The 26,828-nt window shown below is 58.2% G+C and overlaps 2 protein-coding genes across 3 annotated transcripts in view; both read right to left on the bottom strand.

Annotated features, from left to right (window-relative positions):
* Positions 1-38: 38 nt before the first annotated feature.
* On the bottom strand, positions 39-8,728 carry LOC117639864. The gene is made up of 13 exons (XM_034375808.1): positions 8,539-8,728; positions 3,653-4,044; positions 3,403-3,582; positions 2,751-2,924; positions 2,426-2,677; positions 1,920-2,357; positions 1,626-1,843; positions 1,402-1,540; positions 1,239-1,368; positions 954-1,165; positions 691-876; positions 424-565; positions 39-355 (listed from the first exon to the last, which is right to left on the bottom strand). The coding sequence occupies exons 1-13, from the start codon at positions 8,546-8,548 to the stop codon at positions 219-221; spliced, it is 2,610 nt and encodes an 869-aa protein (XP_034231699.1). The 5' UTR covers positions 8,549-8,728; the 3' UTR covers positions 39-218.
* A 1,825-nt stretch (positions 8,729-10,553) lies between these two features.
* The window catches only part of LOC117640057, a 37,224-nt gene continuing 20,949 nt past the window's right edge, over positions 10,554-26,828 (bottom strand). The window contains exons 2-11 of one of the 2 annotated variants that reach the window (XM_034376278.1): positions 25,192-25,286; positions 16,066-16,195; positions 15,453-15,556; positions 15,187-15,364; positions 14,846-15,089; positions 14,458-14,744; positions 14,189-14,362; positions 14,016-14,098; positions 13,755-13,797; positions 12,564-12,705 (exon numbers count right to left, since the gene is read on the bottom strand). In XM_034376278.1, coding sequence (XP_034232169.1) covers positions 13,776-13,797; positions 14,016-14,098; positions 14,189-14,362; positions 14,458-14,744; positions 14,846-15,089; positions 15,187-15,364; positions 15,453-15,556; positions 16,066-16,195; positions 25,192-25,286 — 1,317 coding nt within the window. In that variant the 3' untranslated portion in view covers positions 12,564-12,705; positions 13,755-13,775. Of the gene's footprint in view, positions 12,706-13,754; positions 13,798-14,015; positions 14,099-14,188; positions 14,363-14,457; positions 14,745-14,845; positions 15,090-15,186; positions 15,365-15,452; positions 15,557-16,065; positions 16,196-25,191; positions 25,287-26,828 lie in introns of both variants that reach the window. The other variant, XM_034376277.1, reaches the window with a different exon arrangement.

Below are 26,828 nucleotides of genomic sequence, written 5' to 3' on the forward strand. Positions count from 1 at the left end.
TTTTAGGGGAATAAATGTCATAAAAAAACTCATCGAATTTTTATTTAACATTCCTTTTTCAATTAGATTTCCTAATTTTAAATTTTCTTACAACATTGATGCAATTTCCGATGCTCGGGAAAATGTTATCTTGCTGTTTTCCTGGAGCATCGGTAACTAACCAGCAATGCCATGGGCAATAAGATTAAAAGTAATAAATAAGGATCAGTCTTCACATTTCAGTATATTCTGGAGTTGAGAGGGTCTACCACTTTTCCAGCCATGAGTGATACTTGGGTCTCAGCATCCATAACAAAGTAGAGGAATGGGTGTGTGGCAATGAATTGGTCGAGGCGCGAACGGGCAGCTGTTGTCCCTGGAAAAGTCGAAATTCGTAAAGAACAGAGCGTGCTCCAACTGGCAGGTTATGCGATGAATACTCACTTGTCTGAATGTCAAGTATTTCTACGTAGTTCTTGACCACCACCGTCACTGCTTGTTCGATGTTCCTCACGTACAAGTCTGGATCATCGGTCATGCCAGAGAGGTCTGCTCTCCTCGGGTCGAACAAATCCCAAATTCCCAACTGAAACAGAGTTGTCACGCGTCATCCTCTGGTTTCTTTTTCATACGATACGATGCGACTCACGGTCGCTAGTACCTCCAGCATAAGATGCTTGGATGAAAGTGCGGAACTAGGGCCTTTCTCACCTGCTGCAGAGTGGGGGTGAGGATGACGAAGCCTTCCACCATGAAGGCGGGGACGACCGCCTGCACCCGGGTGGGCCGAAGGGCGCGCTGCACCTCTCGGAGCGGCACTCTGTTGAGGCCGTGGAGCAGCTGCCGCAGGCCCTGTCTCTCCACGGGCAGCAGCAGGAGCAGCCGGTACCTCTCGTCCTGTCAAAATAGAGAGAGAGACTGAGTCCCGCAAGCGGGTCCGCGATGAGGCACGGTTCTTCTCTCCTTGCTCTTACGTCGAGAGGGAACTCCAGGGCCAGGGCGTGCAGGCGGGGGATGTAGGCGAACGGGAAGGACGCCGTGTACTCCATGACGGGCACGGGCTCCTCGAAGGCGCCGTCCACCAGGAACGGGCGGCGGGGCAGCTGCCTGAAAAGCTCGTCGCCAGTGGCCACGTGGCTGTCGAACATGCCGTTCTGCAGCTGCAGGCTCAGGTCGGGGAAGCCACCTGCAGAAGACGGGGACAGCGGATTACATTTTGGATGCCTCCAGCAGACACTTGTCTGTAGACGACGTCGTACCGTTGATTTCCCTTCTGCGCCTGCCGTGGCTGCCGGGGCTGGTCTTGGAGTCGTTGTGGGCGGACGCGGCCTCCAGGCCCGTCCAGAAGGACAGCGCGGGCCCCGGCAGGCGAGCCCTGCGCTGCACCGTGTGGGCCGAGGGCGAGGACGCCGAGGGCTTCGTGCTGGTGGTGCTGGGGCCAGGGGTTGAAGTGGGGGCGGGGGTCTCTGTTGTCGGCGTCGTCGTGGTCGTGTCCCCGAGCGGCTCCGGCTCGGGGTCCGCCACGTCGGCGGGCTGCTCCTCAGTGGGGGACGCAGTCTCCCTGATACACATTGCCATTAGAAACCAAATTTAAAAGCGCATTCAAGGACAATGTTTTGATTAAGCGCATGAAGTTCAAATCTCACCCCGCCGAGTCTTGGGTGGCGGTGGTCTCCGTCATGGCTTCCGCTACCGTCGTCACGTCGGGCTGGTCCGTCGTCCAGGATGGCGTCGACGACTCGGCGGACCATTCGTCCGTCGTGGGCGGCACGGTGGACTCGCTGGGGGTGGCGGCGGGCTCCGGGTCGGATGCCTCGTCCGACTCGTCCGAGGACGGCGCCGACGGCACCCCGGACGACTCGGGCTGTTGGGCACGGGAAGTACTTGAGCACGTCCTCCTTGACCTGCGCGAGTGATTTTTGCCGCGGGATTCCCCTCACCTGCGAGCTGCTGGTCGTGGTGGGCGTGTTGCTGGTCGTCTGCGGCGACAGGTCCACGTCGGTGTCGGTGCCCCTGCTCTCCGGGAAGGTCTCTGGCAGTCCCTCCGGGAACAGGGAGTTGAGCTGCTCCTGCAGGCGGTTGCCCATCAGGATGCCGGGGAACCTCTGCTGCAGCAGGCTGGGGTTGAGCAGGCTGAGCGGCGTGTCCGTGGCCACGTCGACGCGCTCCACCTCTTCCTCCACCTCGTTCTCCGCGGTCGCAGGGGTGGACGACGACGCGCCGGCCGAGGGCGCTTCTTCGCCCGACGTCGCCGCCGACGCCTCCGTGTTGGGGGCGTCGCTCGGCGTCGGCAGCGTCGTGGCCTCGCTGGCTGGTGACGCCGCGCCGACGGTCGGTGCCGCGGTACTGGGGCTGTCCTCTGCCGCGGACCCTTCGGACTGAGGAGCAGGTGGGCTAGAAGTACTGCAAACACAAGAACGTCACCGGCAGTGTCCTGGAGGCCTACCTGTTCGCTGGCGTGCGTCACTAAGGGAATTTCCACCCACGTCGGAGCCGCCGCCGTCGTCGCTGGCGTGGCCGTGGTGGTGGCCGCAGACGTGGAGGTGGAGGTGGTCGTCGGTGACGCGGTTGTTGACGTCGTGGTTGCCGGCGAGCTGACTGAGGTGACTGAGGTGGAGGATGGCGCCGCCGTCGTCGCGCTGTCAGTGGTGGAGGCGGACACCGAGCCGTTGACGTTGACGCCCGGCTTGCTCGAAATCTGCGGGGCGAAACACACTGTCATGGCGAATGTTTCCCAGTGCACGCACAAGGACAGCGACTCGCAGTGGTACCTGCGGCGAGGCCAGGGTGACGTTGCCGGTGTTGCCGGCGGTGCCGGCCTCCTCGGCGTTGGCGTCCACGTCGTAGCCGTAGAAGCGCAGCACGCGTCGGAACTCGGGCAGCAGCGCCGTGCGGGACTGGCTCAGGGTGACGCCGCTCAGGTAGCCCTCGTGGCTGAAGTAGCTCTGTGCAGCCACACATTGGACACAAAAATGGAAATAATTTACTACAAACTTGCAAACGTTGAACGCAATCTCCGGACGCGCGCACCAAGCGCCTCCACTGTAGGCAACGCCACTTGAGCGCTGTGCGACGGGCTGCCTACCTTCGAGGCGCCCCGTCCCTTGAGCTAGAGTCCTAGGCTCTAGGACTCCACCTTGAGCGAGCTGTACGGAAAAGCACTGCATATTCGAGACTTCGAGACGCACAGTGACAAGACACGTCTGAAGCAGTTGAAACCGACACTGCGTGGAACAACTTGGAGCATCACAATTTGGCGGCCCCAGTTCGTCATATGCCAGTGTGGGAGTCCACGCCGACGACGACTACACCGCGATAATCACGCCACACGTCAGTCACTTTGTGGCGCGTGGCGCGGCGAGACTGGCCAAAAAACGGAGTCGTTGGCCCATTTTGGTTTGGCCGTTTGGCGGACTCACTCACCCGGAGGTTGCGGTGGACGTCCCGGAAGCCGACCCTCATGACGTCGCGGTCCCACGGCAGCTTGAGCGTGGTGTGCACCTGGCGGGCGGTGTCGCCGCGCGCGCCCTCGAACAGCACCACCAGCACGCTGGCCACGCCGTACGGCGAGAAGGCGAAGTTGCCCCTGGAGTACGCGTAGTCCTGCAAAAGGGGGCGTGTTGGCGGCGGGGTGGCGCATGAGGGCGGCGGGGACGGCGGGGCGACGCCCTACCTGCAGCACGGCCACGCCAAGCTCGTTGGTGATGTCCACCATGTCGTCCATGGGCCGCTGGTACCCCAGCACGGCGGGCCAGTGCGGCGGCCGGTGCGGCAGGGACGGCCGGTGGGGCGGGGGCGCGCCCTCCGCGCTGCCTTGCGGGGGCGGTGGCGGCGGCTGGTACCCGATTCCAGGCTCTGGGGGCGGCGGCAGCACCGACGGGTGCTCGTGGGACTGGTCCCGCATGGGGAACATGCCCATGCCCGGGGCCCCCGCCGTGCGCAGCGGCACCCCCGGTGGGCCCGGCGGGTAGTGCGGGTGCAGCGGCGGGTAGGCGCCAGGGGGGTAGCGGTGCGCCGAGGACGGCGAGGAGGCGCTCAAGGCCAGCAGGACGAAGACGGGCACGCCTGAAACCACGCGCAGCAAGCCTGTGTGTTACGCCCGACCGTCGTCCGGCCCGTCGGCAGGAATGCGTCACAATTTGAGGACATTGCGCGCCGGGCGCGGGGATCCCGGCGGTTCCCACAGGACGATGCCGACGCCGCGCTGCCTTCTGCCGTCCCTCAGTCCCATCACGCCGCCACTGTCAAGGCACGTCGCGGCGCGGCGCGACAGTTGACAGGTCAGCCAACCGAACGCTGCGGAATGCGATCGGAATCACCTGGCCGCCGACGGCCGCCTCCGAGACTATCCGAGACTCCGAGGCGACGTCACGACGTCACGCAGCCTCGCCGCGTTTGGGGCGTTTTTCTGCGGACGCGCCTCACACGCGGCCCCGCCTGGAGGGGCTGGAGGGGCTGGAGGGGGAGGGGGCTCGCGTTCGATCTCTATCTGCCTTTATGGTCCGGGACGCCAGGACGCCCCGCGGCCGTTTCGAACGCGTTCAAGACGGACCGGTCCACAACCCGCGGAGCACGCGGACGAACCGAGGAGTATAACGGTCGCTGATTGACGTGCACGTGTATGTGTGAACACGCACGCACGCCGGTGCGTGCGTGCGTGTGTGTGGTGTGTGTGTGTGTGTGTGTGTGTGTGTGTGTGCGAGTGTGTGCGTTGGGAGGACAAAGGCGGCGGAATTGAAGTCCCAGCTTAAAATTCCACCTGGAATTTCCTCTGGATTTCCTTGTTTCCATCTGGTTTGCTCATATCCATATGGGATTTTTATTTTCCAGCGGAAAAGGGGTCATTTCCATACCAGGCTGCTGTCGGGAAAATAAGGGTTCCAGATGGAAATTTTTTTCCAAAAGGGGTTTGAGTAACCCAGAAGGAAATTGTATTCCACTGTGGAAAGTCTGATTTCCATAGCGAGATTTCCACAATGGATTTACTAGAAATCCAGGAGGTTTTATTTTCCAGACTGGATTTTGTAAGCTTTGTCCCTAGGGGGCGCTAGTGTCGCTTTTTTGTCCTGAAGTAGATAAAAGGCTCTCCTAGCTCAAAAAAAGTGCCTCATACTTCCGAATAGGTGGATTCTAAAGGGATCCATGAGAGTTATGAAACCTTATGGATGATGTTGTTCAGTATTACAGGGTGGGTTTTTTTAAACTAAATTATCTCTCGCTTGTGACCCAAGGGTCCCAATTTCCTTAGTCGAGGAAATCTAATTCCAGAGGCATGTGACAAATCCATACCATCTGGCACATCAATCAATTTTGAGGCAGTGGCACTTGCACCTCTTTGGTGTCTGCACCTTGCCGAGCTGGCTTTAGCTTTTCTACTTGATAACTTGCTCTAAAAATCAACTAATTCCTGCTTGAATCAGTATGAATACGTGAAACATCCATATTTTTAGAATTGGGGGGCCACAGGGGGCACGCTCCATTCTAAAGCCTGCGATTAGCATGTTAAAATAAAACCCCTTTTTTACAAATAAACGAGTACAGTATTTTTGGGGATTTCCATTTCCCAGATGTTAAAACCTACTGGAAAACGGAAACCCACAATGGAATTCATAAAATTTCCCGATGGGAAAACGTTCCAAAAACCAGCTGGATTTTAGATCCCCTGGATTCTACTTTCCACAATGGAAATAAAACCAACCCAAATTTTCCCGGGGGAATTTTTAAACTGGGAGTGCAATGTCGGGCCCCCTCCCTTCCCCCCCCCCTCCCCCTGATGATGCGCGGTATTCAAGGGGCATACCGGCGGGACACATGTACCTACATGTGTGCCAATACGCGCACACACGCGTACGTGTTCGTGTATGTGTGTGTCTGTGTGTGCGAGCGCTTGTATGCATGTGGGGTCTGTATGGCCCTCTCGACTGCGGGTCGCCAACGCGAGCAACGCCCCTCCCCCACCCTTTTCCGCGCACACACGGAGGTGGGACTTCCAAAGATGAAAGTAGAATACGGTACATTTGGACTACTAGCACGCCGGACGGCCGAAAGGGGGCGCCGTGCCGTGCCGTGCCGTGCCGTGCCGTGCCGTGCCGTGCCGTGCCGTGCCGTGCCGTGCCGTGCCGTGCCGTGCCGTGCCGTGCCGTCGTGGCATGCTTCGGATGAGTCACGGGATGTGCCCTGGCCCCGCCTGACCCGACCTGGGTGGCGTGGCGCCGCGTGAGCGGACACAAGACGCAAAAAAAAAAATCCAACACCGCGACGCTATCTTTCATGATGGTGCGTTTCAAAAAAACGTTTCGTTTCGTTCTTATTTTTAAATGAATTTTCTTTCCTGGTCCAGTGGACAATTTTCCCAGCTGCATAATACATTTTTGCAGGCTTTCTGGTTTCCGAATGCTTTGTCTAGGCTGGCCGGTGTCAAGGCAACTGCGACTGCTGCGGCTGCAGCAGGGTTCAGTTCTAATGCATGTGGGAACTTCCCTCCCTCTGGCGGCCATTTGCAGGCCATTTGCCGGCCATCCCGGCAGCCGTTTCAGAGTTTCAGCCCCAACCAGCAGACTGATTCCGAGAGTCGTTTTCGTCGCTCCGTCTGTTGTTACACTGTTATTTTTGTGTTGATTTTTTGAAAATTAATAGGAGTCTTGACAATGCAAATGTTCGTGCAGTGTCTCCAAAAACGGCCCCTCGCTTCAGCCACTATTGTTCATCCCGCTAACACACTGCAGCGCTTCGCCTGCTTCGCTTGCTTTGCTAGTTGTCGCTTCCGCCCCATTAAGGCCTTCGGGCTTCAGGCAGGCCAGGCGGCGCCAGGCGGCGCCAGACTGATCGGCCCATCGTTTTCCCAGACCTTGAACATGGGCCGCTGCCGCTGCGCCGCAACGCCGCTACGCTGCAAGGCCCTCGAGGTGTAAATCAACGCAAAGAGCATTTCATTATTGTTTAATCAAGGCGTTGCAGCACCGTTAAGTAGGCCCTGAGTGACGAGCCCCGTGAGCCAACGCGCCAACGGCGCAGCAAGAACGAGACGAGCTGTGCGCATCCTGGACATTTGTTTTTGTTTTTGTTTTCGCGCGCGATTCTTTCACTGCAACTTGAAAGGAAGGAAAGTCATTGACATAATTCGTCGGCTGATGATAGTTTTGCGTTTCTTTGTTGTTCCTCGCACTCACTCTCCCTTTCCTCATCAGGATGGCGGGCGATAACGAAACGACACCGACTGTGACGGTCTGACGGCGCGCGGTCCGACGACGGCCCCGGACCGCGTGGCGGCCGGTGGCGCGGTATTGTGATTGTGTGCCGCGAAAAATGAACCTAGCCGGACCCTTGGGGGACGCGGACTGACGCGGACACGGCGACTCGGCCCGGTCCACTTTCTCACTCACTCTCGTTGATAGTGCGGTGCAATTTGGAGACGGAGTGGCTGGCGTGTCTAATTACCCGCTCGGCCCTGGAGGCCCTGGGGCTGGAGGCAACTTGCTAAAGGCGTTCGCTGGAGCCGGGAGCAGCTCGCTGGAGTCGAGGTCGTGCCGACAGCCTGGATTAGGCGCTTCCAACCGCCCAATCAGTCACCATTTCGGCGCTCTTTTTCGTCCGCAGGCCTGACCTAACCTAACCTGACCTGCCCTGACCTGACTACACTACACCCCCCTCCAGCCTCCCCACTCCGGCCATGGTTCGTCTCCTTTCATTCACTGCACCGAGCCCCACCGAAACGAGTACGCGGTTTTGGTCTGTGTGTCTTTGTTTTTGTCCCGCGCCTCCTTTTCCTCGCCAAACTGCGGGATGGCCGAATGTCCACGGGTCGGTGCGCTTTGCGCGTTGCGCGTTACGCGTGTCGCAGCTGGCCGGCCTGGCCGGTGTCATCAAACTGGGCAGCGGCGCCAGCGGCCGGCCGAGACGGGCCGACGAGCCGACGGGCCAGTCACTGCCCGCCAGTGGCATGGCCGCATCGCCGCATCGCCGGCACGCCGCCTCCAGGTACACCGAGTCCAAGCGGCGCCTCGTCGTTCCGCCCCTCTCGCACCCCACGGGGCGCGCCGCGAGTGCGAGAGAGACAGGGCGATGCTGTTCCGGAGTGAGCGTGGCCGGTGCGGCGGACCGCGGAGCAGCGCGGGGCCGCCACCGACGGCGTGCCTCCGCCTCTCCTTCCAGAAATAAACAAGTGCGAAAAGGAAATGGCGGACTGGTGGCACCGCGGGCCGCGGGTCGCGTCCGGGCGACGCACGCGGAGGCGCCCCGGACGCAGCCCGTGCTCTGCTGCTCTGCTTGGTCACCCCCGACCTTACCACCCTGGCCGTGCTGGCCGTGCAGCCGGAAGCGAGGCGAAGCGCTAAGCACGCGTACAGTGCCGGTGCTGGCCCGGGAACAATTGTCGGCAGTTAAACGAAATGAAATGACGACAGTTTGATGGACGTACTGCGGACTTGTTTCGATTTTTCACAGACTACCTTGGTTGAAATTCAAAAATGAATGAACGAAAGCCTTCTGAAACGAGTACGAACGCAGTAGAGAATAATAATAGATTGGGGCGGAGGTTCAACCTGCGCACAGTGTACTGACCGAAAATCATGGTAGGGTTCCAAGAGAGGCTGAGGGTTGCGAAGCTACGAGGAGTGCGAATCCTGGCGACGCGGTGCTGCGCGGAGCTGCGCGGTGCGGCGCGGCACGACTAGGGCGACGCGGACTACGGACGCGAGCCAGCGGCCAGGCGGTGCTGGAGTCGGCCGGAGCGACGTCGCGGACGCCTGGAACAGCCCGAACAGTCTGAGCGAGGCGCGGCGCGCGGTGCTGGCTGGGCCACTGGCTGGGCCCTCGCGGTCTCAGCCTCTGCAAGGCAGACCCTCGATACCCGGCCCGGCCCGGCCGGCCGGCGCCGCGTCCTGCCCGTCCAGGTACGGCAGTACGGCCGCCGGGGCGCGGACGCCGCGGCCGAGGCGTTGACGGGGCGGCCGAGAGGCCCCTCCCCTCCCCCGCCGTCCACGCCCACTCAGACCAGGGCTGCCATCAGCACGACGCTCCCGCTGGAGACCATCATTCCCAAAAATTGAGATCCGCAAGGCGGGAAAATACCCGGCCCGGCGAAGGGGAGGGGAAGGCCCCGCCGGCCCTCGCCTGCAGGTGGGGTCATTAGCATCTCTGCAGTCGAGCCATTCGGAAGAGTCGCTTCGTCGCCCTGTCTCTGTCGCACCCATGGCGCCGACCGTCGGGGTGTGAGAGAGACGGAGCGACAACTCGCTCTTCTGAATCACTCGGCTGCTGTTCCCACGGGATGCTACCCCCGCCCTCGCCCCCTTCCCCCATTCTCCTTTGTGAGGCGTCGCTGCCTTGCTGCTTTGCCGCCATTCAACGGTCGTGGCGAGTTCGCGCAGTTCGCGCCTTCCACGCCATCCTGGGCGCCGCCATGGCGCCGCGGCGCCGCGTCCACCGGCGGCGGCTAAGAGTCAATCAAAGGCAAAAGGCACGGGCTGGCTCTTTCTCTCTCTCCACCGGCCTCCATCCCTCTCTCTCGGTGTGCCGCGCGGGTTGCCTACACTGCCCGGCCCCTTGTTCTTGTTGGCGGGCGAAATTACCCCTTTCCTTTCCGAGTGTGCCCGTGCCGGCCTGTGCCTTTCCTTGGTTCTGAACTACCTGGGAAGGTCGCCCTATTCGCCCCAGCCCATTCGCCATTCAGCCGATGCAAAGATGCAAACCGTAACGCTGTTCAACGGACACCGCCTTCTGTCCTTCTGCTGGTGCCCCGCCACGCCACGCCACGCCACGCCACGCCCTGGGAACGCCAGACTGCCATTCTAACGACCAAAAGCGTCATCAAGGAACAGCGAGAAAAAAAAAGAAAAAGATTGAAAGGATGAGCCGATGCTGAAGCCGTTTGGAGCTCGTTTGCTCCTCCGCGCACTCGATCGGCCTGATTCCAGTTGAAGACTTGATTAGCCGTTTTCAAGTAACCTCCATGCCCTTCTAAAGGGCGTTTGAGCAAGACTCGGCACGGGGCCCTACGGGTTCGAGCTGCAGCTGCATGTTTAGTGTCATGGCCACGTGGCCACGGGACAAGCTTGCAGTTGCAGGCTCCAACGGGCTCCAACTCCAAGCCCGCCTCCCAGTTGTGAACGGTCGGGTGCCTCTCCTCTTGCTGGCAAATTAAATTTTGGCTGCAGCCTGGGCGCGGAGTACTTCGGCGGGGAGGGGGAAGCGCCTGTGAAATGAGGGTAGGCAGCCAGCCACAAGGGGGTGCATGGCGGGCGTGCCTACCCTCGAGTTCACAGGCGCTACGCAGACATGGTCAGGCTTTAGGCTTTCCCCCTGATGGCTTGCTCTATACTAGGGCAAGCTGCTTATCGAAAGAAATTTTCGAGATCAATGTCCTCAAGAATTTTTTTTGTTTTGCCATTTTGGTGATATTTTTAATTTTGGGACTATACACCAACATTTTTTGGCCCTTCGTGTAAAATATCCAGCCCTGGGATTTGTGTTAATCTATCTCCATCACCAAAACTTCTGAGATGCAGGAAATGGCCGATCAAATGTGTTTTATTCAATGCCTTCAAGGAGATTTAAAAATAAAACAAACGCTCAAGAATCCTTAAAAAACATTTTATTGAAAAAAATCAAACACACTTGTCTGAAACAAAGTAGTCTAGGTACCATGTGTGACTGGCACACGATACATCGTTATTCTTCTGACAATATTAGCAGTTAATGTTCTGATTACAGTACTTAAAATTTTAGTCTCCTATTAAAACATTCTTTTTATTACAACAATGTGATGGGATTTACGCTAATGGGCATTTTAAATGGACATAACATCTAAAAATACATAAAAATTATTTAAAAATTAACATACAAACATAACACTCTAACATAAATCTATACATACATTACAGTGGCAGAGCAACATATACAACAGGAAGAACAGGGGTTGTAACGTCTGCAAAGGTCACAGACCCCATATCATTTCGACTAGATCATTAGTATTATATACACACGATATGTACTGAAAACTTCAGCAACAAAATACATAAATGGGCTGCTCCAGCAGCCAACCAATAAAGACTTTTATTTAATACATGTGACCGAAACAAAGCATTGAAACACATCATTACAAAAGTACCAAACAAATGAGAAAAACAAATTCATTTGAGACTTTTTTAACAATTTTTCAATGCGAATTTTCGGGAAAAATCTAATAGTGTTGACTGGAGCAGAATTCAATACTAGAAAAGTTCAACGCATTTCCAGCCATTGTAGGTACTCTGAGACTACTTCTATGGCACTTTTTAATAGCAATTTCCAAAAACAACAACAAAAGACAAAAGTTGGTAAGGTAATAATAAGGCCACCAGCCACTCTGGACCATGACACCTCATGGCACATGGAGTTCGTTGCAGGCAGTGAACACAGTGCAAGTACAGACATCAAAGAATTGAAAAGCACAATAAGAGAAAAGCGATTTGCATTGCAATGTGTACCCAATAATACCTGGAAGTGTGTTAGATAAATAGAAAAAAAGGGTACTTTCCCTCTGATGAACACGTGGTCAGAGACACTCGCTTAAGCTTAGTCCTTACAAAAATTAAAATTAAAATTCTCTACTCATTCTCTTAATACGTATATATCGATTTTGCATATTCCCAAATCTTTGGTATTTGCAGAAGTTTGAGTCAAACCTAAGAAGCCCAATGGCTAAATTCACGCGAGTATAAAAGCGCCCCAAGCATCAATTGGAGGGAAATGAAAAAAGTACAAACGCTACAATAGCGTGGGGGAGGCGGAGGGGGAGGCCTTATTCGATACAAAATATCGACAATGCTGTCCTCCGTTATACACCGTATTCCGTTTAACCTAATTCCCAAAACTCTAAATGAAGTCTGTCCCTCTTTTGTTCGAAAATCTTTCAGTCTATCAGAGGACAACCAATGCTTCTTGTGGATATTCGGTGTATGAAAGGCCGTTATTTTAGCAGGCGTTGTAAAAATACTGACAGTTATACACTACTACACAATACACTTTACAATAACACAGATCTCATGGAAATCAAAACTGTTTCGTTACAATTATGCACACGCAGTAATAGGCACAAACATTACACAATAATGGTGAGTTAAAATATCGATGTCATTTTAAATCGCACTAATATCATTCCTAACAAAGTCACTCTTGTATCTAGGATGCACCAATCATCATGCAAATAAGCACGAAATCAAAATGAATGTTAACAAAAAAGAAAACCCTTACACGACATATTGTTTACATCGGGCACCATGTAGACACCTTTTAGAATCACAGTAATCACTCTCAAGCACACACACAGACTCGCATACGAAGATTCACAAACACATGTCTAAGGGATGACGAACTTGTTAAACGGTTCCAAAAGAAAGCACTTCAAGTTCAGAATCGAGAAACCAAACCACAAACAAAGTGTGCCAGTTTTCCGCCCAGAAAACACTGAGCATGTCCCGCTGTTTTGTGTCTCTGAATTTCTCACACGAGCGTTCAGTGCACTAGATAGAACCGTCGTCGTCGTCGTCGTCGTCGTCACTGTCACCTGCATAGTCATCGCTGTCCTCCAGGGACTCGTCGTCGTCCCCCAGGTGGCTTCCGAGGTGGTTGGCCATGTCATCGGCCAGGTCCAGGTCGAAGTCAGTCACCTTGAAGCTGGGTCTCGACGGCCAGGACAGCTTGTCCAAGTTGGGCGACAGGAGGTCCTCCCGGGCCGCGTTCAGAATGCTGAAATTTATAGAAATAAAATATATTTGCATCATTTTTTCAAAAGGTCCTTATTTTATAGTTTTTGCAACCTTGCGCTTTCTCAAGGCTAGAGGCTACTTTTCCTTGAGTATGCGCACCTGATTCAAGTGACATAGTCAATCTCAATAAATTTTAATTTATAAAACAATTTTACACGTGCACAGAAAAAATTTAGAAGGACACTGTCAAACACTGAGGCGCACTCAATGACAAAATAGCGAGAGGCAGGTGGCAATTTGGCGATGTAGCTGGAAGGGAGGCGCTTGGGTGGCACGCGCAGCACGCGGGGGGATGCATGCTCCGAGTGTTTTTAAGAAACGGAAGTTGACAAAAATTATGAGAATGTAGAGTAAATACAATATAGAAATTTTTTAAAAAGTCAAATCTGCAAAGCATTTAATTAAAAACAAAAACAAAAAGAAAACAACTGCGGTCCCTCCGCGGGGAAAGGGGGGGACTCTAGGGATGGGCAGCAGGGAGGCAACAGGCGAGCAATGCAGCGGTTCGCAGAGCCAAGCTGGAAACGGAAAGAACAGAAGCAGTCGGGGGACGGCTAGGAACGGCTGCACACAGCAGTCAAAAACAGCAACAAAACACAAAACAAAAACAAAAAAATATCATGATGCATTAGCACATTGATGATGCAAGCTGACCTATCCACCGGAGGTCGACACAGTGCCAATTCCATTGAGCCGAAGCAAAATCACTCTCTGCTCGGACATGGACAAGTCTAATTGTGAGATTTAACACTGGACCACACTTCGGTTCCTCTAATGTGCATACCGATTTGTTAACTGGCTGCGAAAAAAACAACAACATAGACACGGTGCTTTAGCATGTGTAGCAAACGACGTAAATAATAAAATTAAAAATAGGTCAACAAAACAGCGGACTAGAAAAGCATATTTTCCCGTCCTAGAACGCCCAAGGCTGTGCCCTAGAAGGCAAAAAAAAGTGTGCAAATTGGTCTATCTAGTACCGAGTGCTACGCTGGGTACAAGCTGTCATGCTGCGCTAACGGTACTTACAACTCCCCCACTCGTTTACGTTTACATCTCATCCTCCAACCGCCTGCAAACCAACACAAAACAAGTCCGTCATCTCGGAAGTGATGCAGTCCGACACAGACGAGGCGCGTCACTGGCGTGTCACTAGTCACTGGCCTTGCACGCACGAACACAACAAGCCGGGCTCCGCCACCTCCAATTTTCATATCCGCAGCAAATCTTGTCCATGCGTTTTTCTTAAATATTTTTACAATGTGCGTGCACACGAGGAGGGATACTTACAGGTCCTCTTGAGCATCCTGGCCGCCTTCCTCTGCCACCAGCAGCTCGTACTCCTCGGCCGCGTAGCGGTCCCAGTCCGAGAGCTAGAAACGCCAAAATGAAACATCAGTCTCACGCAATCGAATTGAATTGATGATAGAGAATTTCTTGTTCTCGGCCCGGGCCGTGCCTACCTCTCGCCCCTCGTTGTCGTGGTCCCGCTGGCTCGCGAACGGGTCGCGCTGCTCGTGGTCCAGGTACTTCTCGAGGTTGAAGAAGGTGTCGAAGAAGATGGACGTCATCTTGCACCGCTTGAGGTCGCTCAGCGAGACCTTGCCCTGGATGTCCGGCCTGATCATGTCCAGCATCTGCAAACAGGGAGTCGACACGGTTAGAATCCTAGTCAGCAAAGGCGTGCGGGGCGCCGGGGCTTCCCTGGCGGCCTGACGGCGCGCTCTCTAACCTGGCACAGGCAGTCCTCGAAGGGGAGGGTCTCGATGCCGATGGCGTCCATCCGCTGCAGCTGCTCCTCGTAGAAGTACTCCAGCTCGTACATGGAGAGGAAGCCGTCGCCGTCCAGGTCCATGCAGCGGAACCAGTACTCCACGGCCGTAGGGTGGGTCTTGTCCTCCTCGGAGAGCAGGAACCACACGAACTCGGTGTAGCTCATGCGGTCCTCGCGCAGCTTGTGGCGCCCGCCGCGCGTCACCGCGCCGGAGAAGATGCGCTCGATCAGGCGGGAAGACAACGCTGTTAAAAATATAAAAAAAAAACAACATGTCATTAGATGTCATTTTACTCCAATAAACTTTGAAAAGCACACCGGCGGCGCCGCTGCCGGGACTACGGACCGTGGTCGCTGTGGCGAGCGAGGTCGTGGCGGTCGATGAACAGGTCGTGGTCCCGGTCCAGCTCCCAGAACTTGCAGTAGATGACGTAGAAGTGCTCGTAGCTGAAGTACTGCGTGATGGCGTTGATGTCGTCCTCCTCCTCCAGCAGCTTCATCACCGCCAGCAGGTTGCTGCGACGCAGCTCAGCCAGCGAGATGCGACCGCTCCACGACCGGTTCACGCAGTAGTAGATTCGCGCGATCACCTGCGTTTTTTTGAAACAATTGAACCACAAGATAAACACACAAACCGTCCAACATTTTTGTCATTTTAAAGAAGTTTTTTTAGGTTGATCGCCTTACCGTGTGCACGTATCTCGAGTGGAACTCGGTGGCCTCCTTGAGGAAGGTGAGTCCGGGGTGCGTCTCCACGACGTCCTGGACCAGGGGGATGAAGTCCTCGGGCAGCAGGTAGTCGCGCTGGCCTCTCGTCAGGATGCTCAGGAAGCGCGAGGCGGGGTTGTGGCAGCTGGAGCACAGACTGCAACACGAGCACACCAAGGTTGTAGCCCACTCTGCCTAGAGCTGCCGATAACCCGCCACAAAGCCAATCAGGGAATCGATCCTACTTTCTCCAGTAGTCCAGGAAGCTGTTGACGTCGACGTAGCCCGCCTTGTCGCCGCCGCACGCCATGAACAGCGGCACCTTCCAGTAGAGCGGGCAGTCGCAGGCCTGGAACGAGAAACGAAACGAACACACGGTTAGAGTGAGCGCAGAGCCAGCGCCGCGCGCCGGCTGGGTAGGCAACCCATCGTGCGGGAATTCCCCCCGCTCGGGCCTTTACAGCCCGGCTGGCGGGGCGGGGCGGGGACGCCGCCATACAATGCAGCAGCGTAGCGGCGTGCATGCGCGGTCTAATTCGGGCCAAAGAGGACGCCCGCAAGGACAAGGACGCCGTCCCTTTCAAGCCTTCCAAGCCGCCTGTAAAGGGCGTCAAACAGTCTCTCTCCGACACGTCGAAGGCTCTGCCGCCGCCCGCGCGTCGCGTGCGCTCCACAGTTCGGCAAGCAAAGGCCCTGCCGGGCAAAATACGGGCCGCAAAATACGGGCATTCCGTCGCGATGGCGGCGCTAACAGAGCTAACAGCAGCCGCGGTCCAAAACGGAAGAATTCGGCGCGGTCGGCTCTCGAGCGCCTTGGCGACTTGGCGACTTGGCGCCCGTTAGCGCCTCTCTTCTCACCTTGGTGACGACGCCGAACTGGTGGCGCGGCACTTGCTGGTTGGGGAAGTTGTCGAACACGGCCGCCACCTTCTTGAGCACGAGGTCCAGGTGCTGGGCGAGGATCGGCTTCCCCTGCGGGTAGTAAAACCTGCGGGCAGACGGAACACACACAGAGTCAGAACCAGTGGGGTATTTGGTGCGTTTTGGGTCCATTTTTGAGAACAGTTTGATCCGGGTCAGCTGAGAAAGAGTAACATGCACAGATTGGCGGCCCCAACTTCGAGTCGGGGTAAACGTCCGCAGGAAACGGACTGCGTACGCGGATCGGCACAGGGCCCACAGGGCGGCAGGCCGCCAGACAGAGAGGTCCGGATGAAAAATCGCGTCAGTCCGCGCGGCGCGCGGCGTGCCCGCCACCTGTACTCGCGGCTCGGCGGCGCGGCCGGCAAGGGCGGCACGGCGGCGGCCTCACTCACCTTGGGGAACACAATGCCGGTGGGCGGCCTGGGGCCTGAAGGGGGCCTGGGGCCCGCAGCCGGCTGCTTCCGGACAGACCTGCCGTCTCTCTCGCACTCACGGGGCGGCCCGGCGGCCCGTCGGGGCGTGAGAGAGACGGCACTGTTCGAAACCAGCCCGGGGCTTGCAATGCCTGCCGTGCCTGCCATGCCCAGCGCACTGTGCACCACTGTGCCGCCACCTCGCCGCCAGATCAGCAAGACAAGCAACACAGGCGGCGTGGGGCATGGGCATGCCCGCGGCCTAGGCAAGGCGGCCTGGGGCGGCTTCGCGGAGCTTCGCGGCCTCGGTGACATTGGGCGGCGCCTGCCCCGCGGCTGTTGTTCCGACTCACATAGGATGGCCTCCAAAGGGCCCACGACGGCGACCTGGGCGGCCCGGCCCTCCCCTCCAGTAAGGACACGGCGGCAAACTTGACCCCTGCGAAAGGGCGCCGCTCCGGGACTGCAGGCGCCGCTGGGTCGCCTCGTTGACATTTCAGAACAATGCACTAATGCCCGCCGTGGTGCTTGGCCGCTTGGCGCTGGAGTGCGTAGGGGCGACGCGGCGACGCGGCGCCAGCCTGGCCTTCCCGCGCCCAGCCTTGCAGCGCCTTGCAGTGCCTCGCAGCGCTCGTACAAATCCTTTCTAAATTTCAAGGGGCGAGTGAACAACGAGGACCCCAGCCACGCGGTTGTTATTTTTGGAGCAGTGACGCACATCTTGCACCTTTTCCGGCCTAGCCCCCCCCCCCAAATCGAGGCGGTGTAAATGAGCTGTGCAAACGGTGCCCCGGAGCGCAGGGAGTCACTGGCCGCGCCGCGCCACACGTCTCTCTCCCACTCGCGTGGAGAGGGACAGAGCGACGAAGCCACTGTTCTCCGACAGCCGGCCAGGCGTTCACCGAGTCACTCCGATGAGCCGTTTGGCACGACGTTGTTAGGCGCTATCGACCATACCCAGCGGCCAGGCGAGCCAGGCGACACCAGAGTCGCGTTCCGTTCTGGCCGCTGGGTATAGTCCAGCGGTTCCCAACCTTTTTCGGTTCGCGACCCCAAATTTGTAGCCAAAACTTTCCGCGACCCCCAGGAAAAATTTCGCGACCCCACGCGACCCCTCCTTTAGCATGCCTTTGTTACGGAGTGTGATTATCTGCCTTAGTTTGGCCATCGTGTTTTGGGCCGACTTTAAGCATTTACTGCGTCTGATCCGAGGCGGTAAATCGTCCTCCGTCAACGGGCAATTGGTCTTTAGACCTTCCTTTAGCATGCCTTTGTTACGGAGTGCGATTATCTGCCTTAGTTTGGGAGTAGTTTTGCCACAAAGTTGATCAAAACACGATTTTTCATACATTTGTGACCGTTTTGATCAACTTTGCGGCAAAACTGCTCCCAAACTAAGGCAGATAATCGCACTCCGTAACAAAGGCATGCTAAAGGAAGGTCTAAAGACCAATTACCCGTTGAGGGATGACGATTTACCGCCTCGGATCAGACGCAGTGGATGCTTAAAGTCGGCCCAAAACACGATTTTTGACAGACATTTGTGACTGTTTAGACCAACTTTGCGGCAGTACTGCTTCCAAACTGAGTCAGATAATTGCACTCCGTAACAAAGGCATGCAAAAGGAAGGTCCAAAGACCAATTGCCCGTTGAGGGAGGGTGATTTACCGCCTCGGATCAGAAGCACTGGATGCTTAAAGTCGACCCAAAACACGATCTTTTACACACATTTGTGACCGTTTTGATCAACTTTGCGGCATTTAAGCAGCCAGTGCTCGGCGTGTGGCCCAGCCGGGAAACCACCGCGACCCCAGGCGACCCCAGCCACCTCGCCGCGACCCCTTGAAATTTTTTCGCGACCCCATTTGGGGTCGCGACCCCAAGGTTGGGAACCGCTGGTATAGTCGGACGCGCCCAACAACGTAGTCCGCTCGATTCGGCGTCCGTGCCGCTATCCTTGGCGTGACTGGCCAAAAGCCACTCTTTATTTGTCATTATCTAATTGAGCCGGTGGGCACGTCGTCTGATTCCGAACGCCTGTCCGTCTCTCTCGCACTCGCGGGGCGCGGCGGGGCGCGGGCATGTCCCGCGGGGGTGCGAGGGAGACGGCGACACGCAGCACTGTCAGGCCTGCAGGCCACCCACTGCCACCGTGTGCCTTGCCGCCTTGTGTCGATATGTGGGTCGGCCGTCGTGCCCGGGGCGCTTATTTTGAGTTTCCACACCGAGACCCCCGCCACCGCCACCGCCACCGCCACCACACCGCCAAGCCGCCGGTGTTGTTGACCTCGGCGCGGATTAAAAAGCCGGCCGTCCGGAATGAAATGGATTCCAGCGCAAAATCCGCCAAGCCGCCTCCACGGCCGCTTGGCTGCTTCGCTGGCTTCGCTTCTCCAGCCGACTGGCCGACTCCAGCGCGGCTCGCTGGAAAACGGGGAGGGGATTTCGGCAACGCGCAGCGCGACGCACAGCAACACAGCGATATACTGCCGTAGCGGAGGAGAGCCCCACTTCAGAGCCGTGAAGTGAGGCGTGGCGTGGCGAGGCGTACAGTAGTCGCCAATTGAGCGAACACATAGTTTGGACGGACCGTCTGTCTGTCCGTCTGTCGGCTTGATTGTCTGATAACTGAGGCAGTCTGCCTTGCAAAACCAAACTGTGGTGAGAAAAAAAAGCAAAACAACAAACAAAAACAAAAAAAGCATAAAAAATTAAATCTGTGGTGATTGGATCTGAGAATACAACCTGGGTAGTCCGAAGGCTGTCGCAGTGTCCGTTTAAAATTTCAAAAAAAAAAAGGCACGAAAAAAATTGACATTGGAATTGGTAGGCGGATTGAAGGGCTGCTGGAATACGTCCACGCGAACAGAAAAAAAAGCCCACATTTTAATGGCACTGGAATTAGTGTTCGATCAGGCCAGATGTCCTGTCCAGAACCTCGTCGAGACGACGGAGGCCCTGTCGTGTCCTTGTTCCGTTTCCATGGAGACACGGCTTTCTGATCGCCCCTCAATTCCCTCCCTCCCCTCCCCCTCCCTCCCCTCGCCAAGTCTGGCATTTCTGTGCCCCGCGGGGAAGCCGGGCGGAGCCGGGCGGCAAGGCTCGTTGGCAAGCGAGGCGGCTCTCCAAAATTTCGCCATGCGACGAGGTCTTTCTAACCGAACACACACACTCTCTCTCTCTCTCTCTCTCTCTCTCTCTCTCCTCTCTCTCTCCCCCCCCTCTCTCTCTCTCTCTCTCTCTCTCTCTCTCTCTCTTCGACCGCCGGCTGGCCGAATAAAATAAGCAAACGTTCGCAAAAGCCGGCTGCTTTTCACAGCAACGCAGAGTCCCGCGGCTCCTTGAGTCGCGCTTGTGCGTGTGTGTGCGTGTACCGCGTGGGCCGAACCGAGTGGGCTGCTAGGTGAGCTCCTTCTGGCTGCGTGCGAGGCGTGAGGCCCCGCCCCGCGAGAGCGACAAGGATGGCCAACCGCGCCTCGGACGCAGCCCCGCCATTCAGCAGCACTGCCGTCGAGTCTCTCCGTCTCTCTCGCACCCCCGCGGCACGCCGCCACGCCGGCACGCCTCGTGCGAGTGCGAGGGAGACAGAGCGAGTTCGGGAGCAGCCCGCCGCGCTGCGAGTGGCGCGGAACGCGCGGAACCCAATCGAATAACCAACTCGCCAGGCCGGCCAGGCCGCGGCAGCACCGGGTTTCCATCAATCTCACAACAATGATGCCAATCACCGGGATGAGTAGGCCGCAGTGCAGGCTTTACACGCCGTCTGTGTGTGCGTGTGTGTGTGAGTGTGGGAGTGTGCCCCAGACGGCCCCGGAAACAGGGGCCATTCGCAGAGCGTTCCAAACGCCGCCCTCGGCTCGCCTCTTTTTGGCCTTTTTTTTGCAATCCGTCCACTTTGGCCAACTTTGTCTCGCCACCACTCCATTCTTATCGAGGCGATGATAGCGATTCCGTCAGACCGTCAGGCGCACCACTGCAAGCCCGTCCTGCCGGTCCTGCCCTGCCCTGCCCCGGCTGGGGCCCGGCCAAGAAGTGACTCACAGATACCCTCCGCCGGGCTGGCCGGGGCGTGGTCCGGCGAGGGCCATCCCATGCCCTAGGAAAGCCAAAAGCCCCTCGCTGCTTCCAACTGAATTTACTTCCTATCTGCCTCTTTCGGCTCGGCGCTGCGGAGGGAAATCAAGTCGTCTTTGTTTCGACGTTTGTTGTTGTTTTTGTCCGTGTGCTCAGAGAGCAGGTCAGGACAGCCGCACCCCTCGGTGCCATTCGCAACTCGCGGCATTACGGCATTTGATTTGCATGCGAATCCACACTAGAAAATGAACTAGCGCCAACGGGGGCGGAGAGGCCTTTTAGAGCCCGTCTACCAGATAATGGGGAATCGCTGAACCTTGCTTTTGCCCCGAAGAACAACAAGAAGAAGAGGGAGACTAGCAAAACAACGGGCACGCTTTCAAAATAGAAAGTTGAGATGGCCGGGGGAAAGAAAAAAAATAAATGAAAGCTTTTAGCGGCATTGCCAGCTCCACAATGATCCATACCGGCGGGGCGCGCCAAATGCTGGCCGTAAAGCAACGTCCGGCTTCGGGCCTCACACTCCGAGTCACTCCCACCAACACACTACCCACAAAAGCGAGAACACGGCGCGAATTAAGACGAGAACGCAACGCCACACACGCGGAAGAAACCCAACGGCCCGCAGACTCATTCCGAGAGTCCTTCTCGTCGCTCTGTCTCTCTCGCACTCATCGGGCGTCCCGCATGGGTGCGAGGGAGACAGAGCGACGAGAACGACTCTCGGAATCTCGGAGTCTGCTGCCTCGCCGCGCGTCGCAAAGCCTTTGTAATTGGCTTGTTCGATTGGAGGCACACTGAGAAAGAGAGAGACGGAGAGTCTTGGCGTCCCAACCGATCGCGTGCTAAGCAGGCGACGTCACGGCGGCGTCGGTTTGAAGCGCGAGCGAGAGTCTTCGGGTGGCTTCGGGTATCCGCGCGCGCCGCGCACGCCATGTGTTCAGTGACAAGCTCGGTTCGGCTCCGCCATGGCTCTGCTCTGGCCCTGACGCCGCTCGGGCGCTCGGCTCGAACCCTCGCGGCGTGGCGTGCTTCGCGTGCTGGCCCCGCCGTCTCCGCCTGTCAGACTAGTTCTCGCAGAAACAATTCAATGCGAAAGGCCGAAGGGGGTCGGCCCGGGCGATACTCAAGGTCCCATACGCCACGGCGTACCTCCTGGCGGTCCGGGCGGTCCGGGCGGGGCCGTGCCGCCGTGCCGTGGCCCATGCAAATTCCATGCAATTTGGCTGTCCGGGCCGGGCCGGGGCGGGCCGGGGCTGGCTGTCCAGTGCCGGGATGCCTCCGCGCTGGCGGCCTGGACGGCCTGGACCCGCTGCCCGAGGAAACATTCCTCTCCGCTCCTTCCCGGGATGCTCCCCGGGATGCTCCCCGAGGCAGTAAAGCCAGCCCCACCTCGTGTAGCCGACGCCTTCGTGCTGCTTCTCCAGCAGAAAGTGCTCCGGGAGGCCGTCCTGCGTCGGGTACTGCAGCGGGCTGAGGGGCTCCTCGTCCAGGAGGCCGCCGTCGTGGCGCAGGTCGTGCAGACGCAGGTGCAGGGCGTCCCTCAGGGACCGCGCGATCGTCTTCAGCGGCGTCATGAGGCGCCCCGTCCGCGAGGGCGCCACCGCGTCCGGTGACGTCGGCGAGGAAGGGGAGGAAGGCGACGTCGGCGATGAAGGCGAGGGTGGCGACTGGGTGGCCGACGTGGTTTGCCACGGCCACTGCGGCGTCCGCCTGTCCGAGGCCGTGCCGCCGTTGGGGGCGGTGGCGTTCCAGGCGTTCCAGGCGTTCCAGGGCCGCGCCGCCGCCAGCGACATCGTGGACAGCGCGCTGTGGCGCTGCCGGCCCTGCCGGTGCAGGCCCTCGAAGTGCTTCGGCCTCAACAGCGTGACGGCGGGCGAGGGCGCCCACTGGTGGTCGTCGTGGAGCTCCTCGACCTCCAGGATGACGTCACCCCCGTCCGGGGCGATGACCCGCCAGCCGGTCACCCCCGCCAGCTCCGGCGGCTCCGGGCCGCCAGCCTGGCACGACCTCCGCGACCACGACCTCTCCGCGTCTCCCCCTTCTTCTTGCTCGCCGCGGTCCTGACCCCCTGACACTGCAAGCACCCTGCTCCGCGGCGGGGCGCTGGCCTCCGCGAAGGCCGTCCTGGCCGTCCTGGCCGACGACGCCGTGGTGCTGTGCGTGACGACCTGGGACACCGACCAGCGCACGGGGCGCGCGGGGCACAGGCAGGCCGGGCTGGGCAGGCCGCACTCCGAGCACACCATGACGGCCGCGGCGCACCACACCGTCCACCCGCCGATGGGTCTCGTCAGACACGCGGCGCGCGAGATCGGCACGAGCGTGATGAGCACGGGCGTGGCGAGCGAGCACGCCCGCGGCGAGCGACTGGCGGCCCGACGGCGCCAAGCACGCTGCCTGGCGGTCCACCCCACGACGGGCTGCTCCCCAAACAGTGTCTCTCCCTCGCCCATGCAGTGTAGCAGCGTCCCGTGGACGTGCGAGCGAGACGGAGCGACCTGGCGCCGTCTCGGAGGCAGCATGCAGAGACGAAACGGGTTGAGTCGCGGCACGCGAGGCGCGCCGACAGAGCACCGGTCGAACGGGCGTACGAGGGTGGCGCGCCGATAGCAGTGGAGTAGACAGACGGACGGGGACTACGCGTGGAGCCGCAGACCGCCAGGGCACCAGATTAGAAATAGACCGGGTGAACGTCAGTCGGGACCGCAAACAAATCATCAACTCGAGATGTCTCGCCGGGGGCAAGGCAAGGCAAGGCGCCCGCCAGTGTAGGCAACATCGCAGCGCGAGCGCGCGGCTGCGTTGCCCTTGCCTACCCTGCAGGCTGTCCCACGGCCAGGGTGCCCAGGGCCGCGTCCTTGCCAGTCCTTGCAGGGGCGCCACCAGCGCGGCGCGAAAAAAAGCAACAACAGAAAAGCAACACGAAAGCGGCGGCTGGAAGTTTGTCGGGTCGGGGCTTGTTTACAGTGCCGGTGCCGGCTGGTGAGCCGCCTCCTCCTTGTTCAAGATGGCGGCGTCGCGATGCTGCCAGCGATAGGGAATCGGCCAGTGAAGTATGGCAGTGCTTGTCCGCGCCTTGATAGAGTGCGCAAGCTGTGCACGCCGCGCAAGCCGAGTTGGAGATGGAGTTGCTAGGCCTCCGCGGCCGCCCAAACGGACTCCCCTCGCTCGCCTCGCTTACAGTGCACGTCCCTGGCTGTCTCGGAGGACTGCCCTCTGCCCGCCACTCGGCGTGCCACTCGGCCATCCGTTGACCCCCCATAGGTGTGGCGGGGCGGGGCGGGGCGGACCGAGCTGGCACCCACGCGCCGCATTCATCACCAACGCGCGCCTAAAGGCTTCCTGGCGGGGCGGGGCGCCGGCCGGCTACACCCGCCACTGTGCGCGCCGAGCGCCCCGCGGCGCCCCGTGCCCAGTGGCGTAGGCGCGGCCCGCGGGCGGGGCGGGCCAGGCCCTGATGACAGGGAAGCCTGCTCGACAGACAGTCAGTCCGCTCCGCTTTTGCCCGGGACCACGCCCCGTTCAAATTGAACCGGATCGGTGCGAGCTGCGAGCGGCCCCCCTATGGCGGTCCCCCTATGGCGGTACCCCTATGGCGGTCCCGGCTGCCGATCGCAAACAGGGTCTTCTTCTCGGCGCGTCGCTAATGTCAAGGCTGAAGCGAAAGCAGCGCCGGCGTGGTGCTGTGTCTATTTGCGCGGCTGCCCCCTCCTCCTTCCTTCCGACTCTGACTGACAACAACAACAACAACTCCTCCTACTGCAAAAACGACGGCGACAACTCAGAGCTGCGAGCCGGCCTGGAGCCGCAAAATGAGCTTGGGTGAAGTTTCGACTCGTCCATTTACTTCCCAACGCGACAGCGGCAGTCCGACGGAGCCACGGCTTGGCACGCCCATGGCACGCCCATGGCACGCCCGCCCTTGGCTCGGCGTGGCGTGGAGGCCGAGCCCTGCCCGCGAATAATACGGGCACGTGCGGATGCAGCCGCGAAGGGCAAGGCGCACTGTCAAAACAAATATTTACCGGAAATTCGAAAAAAAAAAAAAAAACAATAAACGATGGAAACGCCTTTTACAGAACGTTACTTTCTATATATTTTGGAAACAACTACAGCAACAGCTTCACTAGTTTGATTTTTGTTGTTGTTTTAGACGCCGTTTTTGACGGTGTGCCGGTGCCAGTCACCTGGCCGTGTGCCGCTGCGCCGCCCCGCCAGCCAGAGGACGGCTCGGCAAACACTCCACTACTAATGGCACACCTGTTGCGACGCCTCTTTATTTTGCACTGGCCTAGGGGCAGTTGCATTTTTTTGCCACGTCAGAGTCAAGGAGGTAGTGAAGACATCTAGGAAAAAAATTATCCGAGTTTGTTGCTAGTCGGGGTCGAGTCAGCAAGCGCTGACTGCGAACAGGCGAAAAGGTCGCCTGGCGGGTAGGCCGTCCCGTAACACTCGGGTGCAGGCGGGCTGCCTACCTGCCGGGGGCTCTTCGGAACGCCTAAGCGTTCCTTAACGACGGGGCCGCCGGCGCGTTGTTTGCCTTCTGGGCCGTGTGGGCGGAGTGCTTACCTTGGTATGAGGTGGTTCCTGGAGGCCCGGGCTTGCCGCTGCAGTGTGCCTGGCAGCGGTCCCGGCCGGGCGCCGTCCTTGTCCCGCGAGTACGTCTGCAACAACAAGGAAGCCGTCGTCAGCGCCAGCGCAGTGGGTTCCGGCCGTCTCGAAACACGCAGAGTATTGACCGCGGGCGGATTCACAGTGGGGTGGTTGTTTACAAGTTGCCCGTCTCTTGCTCCTCGGCGCACCAGGCGCGCAGAAGGCGCGAGAGCGGCGCCGGGAGGAGGAGGAGGAGGAGGTCTCCCGCCCCACACCGCACGCGGCACCACGCAGCGCGCCAAAGTTCGAACCAAGAAATCCAACGGAGCCGAAAAAAAAATGTTACGCCACGGAAGACATTTCTCCATGGTTACGCATGGCGATCGAGCAGCGTGCCCAGTCCAGGCCGCCCTGCAATGTGCAGTCACTGGTTCGGATGGAAACACTCTCACTTTCGGAGATTCGAACCATATGGGGCGGACACACACGCGCGCGCGCGCGCACACACACACACACACACACACACACACACACAGAGCGCTTTATGCGGCTTTGCGGCCGGCTACACAACGTTACGCGCCGCCTTATAGGCGAGAGTGACTGATTTCCAACACGGCATATGGAAACGGCGATATGAATATCGTCTAATGTCATCTGGCGCCAGGCCCAGCAGGCTGTCGTCGCTCTGTCTCTCTCGCACTCGCGGGGCGTCCCGCTGGGGTACGAGAGAGAGAGAGAGACGGAGCGGTTATTTTTTCAAAAGTCCGTGTCGCGCCGCCCACGAGGCGCGAGCCTGTCCGTTGGGGATTTCTCATCACGCGGCACTGCAGCCGCTGCAGACCCTGCAGACTGCACGCCGTGAATGCAAGGGAGGTGCCTTTTTTTTTGGCAGATCCTTGAACCTACTGCCACAGTCGTAAATAATAATCAAGCCCAGTTAAAAACCACTGTCGTCAAATAAACGCCCCTTCCAAAAAAAAAAATAAGTAGCTCACAATTTTTTTTTAAAAAAAGTTTCTTCTTTTTTTCAAGTTGGCTGCTTTGTTACGTTATTAATGCACTAAACTGCTCGGCGGCAGCGCTACGCAGCGCTACGCAGCGCTACCAACCGCGGCAGCCGATTGTCGGTCAAGGTTTGGGCTGGCAGGCCAGGCAGGCAGGCAGGCAGCAGCAGCGGTCGCTCCAGAGGTGTGGCTCGGCCGATACAAAGTCGCGGCGTCGCCAAACGACTCGTCGTTGTCGTTGCCGGCGACACGCAGTCGCCCCCGAGACGAAGACGCGTCCTGGGATTGTTGTACCTACACTGCAAGTGCGCGCGCGCGTTTGTGTGTGTGTGTGTGTGTGTGTGATTGTTTGTTCGGGTGCGTTGTGTGAGTGACCGCGAGTCCTCTCGCCTCCCGGGCTTCGAACGCAGACGAAATCCAGCCTGGTCGTTGGAAGGGCCATGTAGTTTAGGCGTAGTCCATTGAGTGAGTCCATTGACCGGTCCGTTTTGGGATTCAACCCGCGGTGCATGCTGATTAAAGTTTGAGCGGCCATAGCCAGCCACGCCCCGCCACGCCACTGCAGGCTGGTCACGTCGACGGACGTACGGCGTCGCTACAACACCTCAT

This window comes from Thrips palmi, unplaced genomic scaffold, assembly GCF_012932325.1.
Source record: "Thrips palmi isolate BJ-2018 unplaced genomic scaffold, TpBJ-2018v1 HiC_scaffold_12, whole genome shotgun sequence".
In the NCBI taxonomy this organism is placed as follows: Eukaryota; Metazoa; Arthropoda; class Insecta; order Thysanoptera; family Thripidae; genus Thrips; species Thrips palmi.